This window comes from Alexandromys fortis, unplaced genomic scaffold, assembly GCF_014885135.2.
Source record: "Alexandromys fortis isolate MF-2015 unplaced genomic scaffold, M_Fortis_MF-2015_v1.1 scaffold_406, whole genome shotgun sequence".
Taxonomy (NCBI): Eukaryota; Metazoa; Chordata; class Mammalia; order Rodentia; family Cricetidae; genus Alexandromys; species Alexandromys fortis.
Window position 1 is genome coordinate 15,962 of NW_026068280.1, and position 6,385 is coordinate 22,346.

Genomic DNA, 6,385 nt, shown 5'->3' on the forward strand with positions numbered 1-6,385 from the left:
GGGTGCAGCGTTTCAGTCCCGAAAACAAATGAATTAATTCTAGAAGCACGTGGCACAGCATTGGGACTGTGCTTTCTAATACTGAGCTGTGACTATAAAATTGTTAAAACAGCCTCAACAGTGGTGGCGTAGGCACACCTTTAATCCCAGCACTGGGGCAGGGATGGGGGGAGGCAGAGGCAGGAGGATTTCTGTGAACTTAAGACTGGCCTGGTCTACAGAGTGAGTTCCAGGACAGCCAGGGCTACACAGAAAAAAACCCTGTTTTTGCTGGGGAGGGGGGCGGGTGGGGGTGGTGAGAAAAAAAAGTCATTGAAGACAAAACTCATTCCAAATTTTTTGTTAAAACAGCAAAATGTGTGTTTGTTTTTTAACGATCATTTACAAATACGCCTCTCAATTATTGCTAAGTTATTAAACTTAAGTATATTGTTGCAATTTTGAGAAAGGGAGTATAGGCAAGACTTAAGACTTTGGGGTGGTTGGTGGACCTCCACTCTCTGTATGTCTGTACTGGCCACCTGTGTGGCCCTGATCACTAGGCTGAGTGGCTGCTCTGGGCACAGACACTGTATGCGGCAGGAATCTCAGCTGCACATTCTGGCCCCAAGCCCATAGCTGCTGTACCTGGGCAGTAGGATGCTGGAAACTTTGTGAAGGAAGGATCTGCCCAGGACTTTGGCTAGAACCCACCTGGCACACCACACCTGTCTGAGGTTGGCAAACCCTCCTGGCCTCAGCAAAGTTAAAGAGACCAGTTTGCTGAGTTGGCACTGCCCATTGCTGAACGCTAGCTCCCTGGCTGCCCTGGTAAGTTTGTGGTGCTGGCTCTGGAGGGATAGGAGCCCTAGGTGGTTGATGCTGTTTTGGAATGAACACATACAAAGGCTGGGACTGCCGTGGCTGCTGGGGCTGCCAGGGCTGCCAGGGCTGCCAGGGCTGCCAGGGCTTCTGGGACTGCCTGGGCTGCCGTGGCTGCTGGGGCAGCCAGGGCCGCCAGGGCTGCCAGGGCTGCTGGGGCTGCCAGGGCCGCCAGGGCTGCCAGGGCTGTCGGGGCTGGGGCTGCTGGAGCTGCAGGGGCTGCTGGACCTGCAGGGGCTGCTGGGGCTGCTGCAGCTGCTGGAGCTGCTGGGACCGCTGCAGCTGCTGGAGCTGCTGGGACTGCTGCAGCTGCTGGGGCTGCTGGGACTGCTGCAGGTGCTGCAGCTGCTGGAGCTGCTGGGACTGCTGCAGCTGCTGGGACCGCTGCAGCTGCTGGGACCGCTGCAGCTGCTGGGACTGCTGCAGCTGCTGGGACTGCTGCAGCTCTGGCTGTGCATACAGCCATGACTGTGGCTGTTGGTGTGGTTGCTGTGGCTGCTGTGTTTGTGACTCTGGGCGAAAAATGACAGTGCCAGTTGGAAGCCTGACAGCTATGGGACCTGAAGTACTTTTTAGAATTAATTGCACAGAGCCCTGTGGTGTGCTGGTCTGGGTACTGGGCATCTGACCTATAGGAGACAGAACGTCTCTGGAAGAGGTTTCTGTAAATGCTGGGGCACTAGTAGGGAAGCTCTGCACCTGGGGTGAACCTCTCTTCAAACCAGGGGATCCCTGTGCTATGCTAAACAAATTGGTAACATTTTGGGCAGTGCCACTGCTGGGGCTCTGGGTGACTGGATGGCTTTCTGATGAGCTGGCAGAGGGCTGGACAGCTGCAGCAAGGGTATTGATACTGCTCATTCCCCACAAAGTTTGCTGAGGAAGACTAGCTGATTGGAGAGGAGGAGCAAGTCTTGGAAGCTTCCTACCTCTGACTGCTATTGAGGGAGAATTGGGTGCTGAAGAGCCCTTATCTGAGGTGGAGGGTAGTGTGAACAGGGGAGCTGGGCTCTTCACTCTTGTCTCTAAGACTGGGGATGTCACTGATGGGGAATTGGCCTTCATCCCTTGGGAGGGCTGGCCAAGACAGATGGAGTCAGTGGATCCCTGCAGCTCTTTGCTTAGGCATTCAGCCTGGCTCTGGGCAGACCCTTGGCACACATCCGTTGCCTTCCCAGACTCAATCTTTCCCCCAGCTATAGAACCAAGTAAACAACCACTTAGGGCAACTTGAGGAAGAAACATCTGACTATCACATCTGCCCTCTGTCGGTGACCCTATTTCAGAAGAAAAAAATGGGCCACTAAGGGACTGCATCACACTTGGCTCTGTTTCCCATGGATGACAGCCCTTTTCATAATCAAATAAATAACCACATGTTACCTCAGGATCTGGCCAGGCTGTGGATTCTGAGTCATCGCCATGGGGCACATGCTTCCCTTTAGCGTATTTCTGCACATCCACCTCTGAAGGAGCGACCAGTTCACAGGGTTTCTGCTTCCATGTATCTACACACTTTCCTGCTTCAGGGATCTTCAGATCGTATGGGTCACCTGGTTTGATCTCTGCTCGTTTTCTGCAAGCGATCATTGTTGCAACATCAGGAAGAGATGTACGTGCATGCTTTTCTTCCTCCGGGTCTAGACAGGACCACTCATGACCCATGAAGGATTTTTTCATAGAGTCTATCATTATCTTCTTCTCATTAAACAGCAATTTGTTGGCCGTGCAGGTGACAGCGACAGAAGGATCCAGACATAGTGGCTCTGCTGTAGCTAAGATCAGTTGGCTCTCAAGCTCCAGTTTTTCTTCCTGGGTCCACTGACTGCTGTCACTTGTCATGGACTCGACATCGCTTACTAGAGACTGCATCGTTGGACGTAAGAGAATATGCCGGGCTTGGCAAGCAGGATAGGACACCGCAGCCTCTGCAGCAGGCTCCTCGGGAGGGTAGATGTCACCGCACTCCCTGTAGTCTCGGATTTCTGCTATGACACAGCCACTGTGAAAAACATTCACAGGAGACTTTTCCAGGATATCAATCAGAAAAGAAGGTAACTCTTCAGCATCCAAATATTCAAGCAGTTTCTGTCCTACATACGGCCCCGAATAGGGCTCTGTAAGGACTCCATCTTTATCCTTGAGCATGAGAGAATAGCCCCGGTTTTGTGGGTACAGGCTGACCACTAAACATGGCAATGGCTCTCTCTTCATAAGCTTTTCTAGCAAGTTGACATTGCTTCGAAGGCCCTCTGCTTCTGGCTCCTTTTCACACTCCTCCACATAAATGTCATACAGTTTTTCCTGAAGAGATTTTTCCCCACAAGATGTGGGTCTCAGTGGAGGAGGTTGCTGCTGAGCACTCACAATAATATCATCTGCCCGCTTCCAAGCCTCCTCTAAACTCCGGTCCATCATAACGGCAAGTCAGGAACCTTAAAGAAAAAAAATGCCCTGTCAGCAATCGGAAGTGGCAATTATGAACTGTTGTGGTTTTCCTGTCTGCTTAGGACCCCATTGCCACCCTAATTTAATGTGGACACCAGGAATCCAGACTTCCCAACAAAGCCCATACCATAGGACTCCATGCCACCCTAATTTAATGTAGACACCGAGACTCGGGCCTCCCCGCCACAGCCCATACCATAGGACTCCATGCCACCCTAATTTAATGTGGACACCAGGAATCCAGCCTTCCCAACACAGCCCATGCCATAGGACCCCATTGCCACCCTAATTTAATGTGGACACCAGGAATCTAGCCTTCCCAACACAGCCCATGCCATAGGACTCCATGCCACCCTAATTTAATGTGGACAATAAGAATCCGGCCTCCCCGCCACAGCCCATACCATAGGACTCCATGCCACCCTAATTTAACGTGGACAACGAGAATCCGGCCTCCCCGCCACAGGGCGCGCCATGAGCCCGCGAGCGTTGTATATGCTATGTCCGCACGGCTGAGGTGACAATTCTAGAGGCCTAGGCCGCCCAGTGTTAGTTCATGGCCTATGTCCAGTGGCACCGGGATGCTCCGTACCTCAGGGGATTAAAAAAAAAAAAAAAAAAAAAAAAAACGGCCAACATACGTAGGGACACTAATTTCTCAAGAGTTTCTAAAAATTCGGTACCTATCAGTCCTCCGCGGTAGGCGCGAACGGGTGGCCGCCGCCGCCGCCAAAGATGACGACCAGCGGCCGAGAGGCGCCTCTCAGGCGGAATCCTCGCAGGCCCGAAGTTCGTCACGAAGAGGAGGCGCGCGCACGTCAGGGCACACTTGCTTTCCGGCTGTGTGTCGCTGGGGGCGTCACAGGGGGGTTACACTTCCGCTGCAGAGTGGGAGGCCATGGGGGAGGGGAACCACGTCATCCACGTAACTTCCAAAGCCACGCGCACCACACCGAAGTATAAGCAGAGCCCCCAAACGCAGAGCCCTTCCGTTAGGAGGTCATTAGCCACCGATTTTGATAGGAAGGCAACTGCCGCTGACAGCCATGACCCGTGTCATGTCTCGATAGGACCTTTAAGAGCGGAACAGGCTGAGGCGGCACAGGGCTTGCTGCGGTGGCGCACGCCTTTAGTTACAGCCCGCAGTAGGCAGAGGCAGGCGCACCTCTGTGAGTTCGAAGCTGCATAGAGATGGCCAGGACAACCAAGGCTCCATAGTGATGAGGTCTCACGGTTCTCACAGAGGTGGACACATAACATGGCGTTCCTATTCACAACCATTTATTTGTGTGTGTGTGTATGTGTTTATGCATTTCAGTTTTTCTTTCTTTTGATGAAGGATTTGAAATGGTTTGATTCTTTGACTACCTATAGACTTTTGTTTTCTAATCCTTTTCTAGCCCCATGGTTGCCAGTATTTAAAATTCTCTAATGTTATAACTTACATACAGCAATGACATATACTGACAATAAGACATTCAATGACAAGAATCCCACATAAGTTCCTGAGACTCCTAAATTATAGATGACTTTAAAATAAATGCTTTTTTATTATACAGTGTTTGGTAATTCATACAAAAATCCAACATACCTAGAGCATATCAACTCCCGCTTAACTGGGCACATTATTTTCTACTGGATTAAAAACACTTTTGTTAAGATTTCTTGAAAACTTTTAAAAAGAATTTTTAAAAATAACTGAATTTTTTATGACCAAAGATATACCTTGCTATACATCCCACAGAAGATTAGTGCCTACAATATACCAAAACAAAAACAAAACCTTCCAAAACAAAACATTAAGAAAATAAATAATTCAATTAAAAATGGGCTATAGAACTGAACAGAAAATTCTAAAAAGAAATGCAAATACATATGAAACCTTTTTAAAGTGCCCAATAGCCTTTACCACAAGGGAAATGTAAATTATACTATTTTATTATTGCACTTCACCCCAGTTAGAATGGCCAAGATTAAAGCAAATGACAGGCCAAGCTGGCAAGGAGGCAGAGAAAGGGGAATACGTATTCATTGCTGGTAGGAGTGCAAACTGGTACAGCCACCATGGAAATCGGAAATCAATGTAAAGAGTTCCTCAAGAATCTGAAAATTGCTGAGGGGCATGGTGGTGGAGATCTTTAATCCCAGTATTCAGGAGGCAGAAGTGGGCAGATGTCTGTGAGTCAAGACATCCAGTACTGTGACACAGAGAATCCTTTTCTTTTTCTTTCCTTTTTTTTTTTTTTGGTTTTTCTTTTTTCTTATTTCTTTTTTATTTATTTATTTATTAAAGATTTCTGTCTCTTCCCCCCAGCCGCCTCCCCTTTCCCTCCCCCAATCAAGTCCCCCTCCCTCGTCAGCCCAAACAGCAATCAGGGTTCCCTGCCCTGTGGGAAGTCCAAGGACCACCCTCCTCCATCCAGGTCTAGTAAGGTGAGCATCCAAACTGCCTAGGCTCCCACAAAGCCAATATGTGCAGTAGGATCAAAACCCATTGCCATTGTTCTTGAGTTCTCAGTAGTCCTCATTGTCCGCTATGTTCAGCGAATCTGGTTTTATCCCATGCTTTTTCAGACCCAGGCCAGCTGGCCTTGGTGAGTTCCCGATAGAACATCCCCATTGTCTCACTGTGTGGGTGCATCCCTCTAAAAAAAAAGAAAAAAGGTGAAAATAGACAAAATAGACTTGCCACAGTTTCCAGCTATAGCACTCTGGGCAAATACACAAAGGGCATATCTCTGTATCCTATTACAGAGATACTTGCTTATCCATGTTCATTGCTGGTCTGTTCCCATTTTGTCTAAATAAAAAAAAAAGGTTTTAATTTTAGCATGTAAAACTATCTACAACAAAAATGTTATCAAATAAGAATTACATTTACCATATTTAGTCCATTTGTATTGTTCAAATTCAGAGAAAATACTTCACTACCTAGCTTATCTTAGTGATTCTAAAGTTGTATACCTAATTTACTTTCTATCATAACCAAGGACAACTATAACTCTAATTATTTTGTCCTTAACTCCATCAAAGACCCCAGAAGGAATTAATATTACCTAACAATAGAGAAATCTAG

At 48.2% G+C, this 6,385-nt stretch overlaps 1 protein-coding gene across 1 annotated transcript; it reads right to left on the bottom strand.

The window, feature by feature from the left end:
* Positions 1–465: 465 nt before the first annotated feature.
* LOC126494742 (transcription factor SPT20 homolog) lies at positions 466–3,276 on the bottom strand. Its single transcript, XM_050132151.1, has 2 exons — positions 1,288–3,276; positions 466–1,122 (listed from the first exon to the last, which is right to left on the bottom strand). Exons 1-2 carry the CDS (start codon positions 3,274–3,276, stop codon positions 466–468), a joined length of 2,646 nt encoding a protein of 881 aa, XP_049988108.1.
* Positions 3,277–6,385: the final 3,109 nt, after the last annotated feature.

Bases quoted from the DNA above. Each gene is read 5' to 3' on its own strand.
- LOC126494742 (XM_050132151.1), bottom strand. From the start codon at position 3,276: ATGGACCGGAGTTTAGAGGAGGCTTGGAAGCGGGCAGATGATATTATT. The intron at 1,123-1,287 runs CTGCAGCAGTCC...TCCCAGCAGCTC, and splicing joins AGCTGCAGCAGTCCCAGCAG to CAGCAGCTGCAGCAGCCCCA.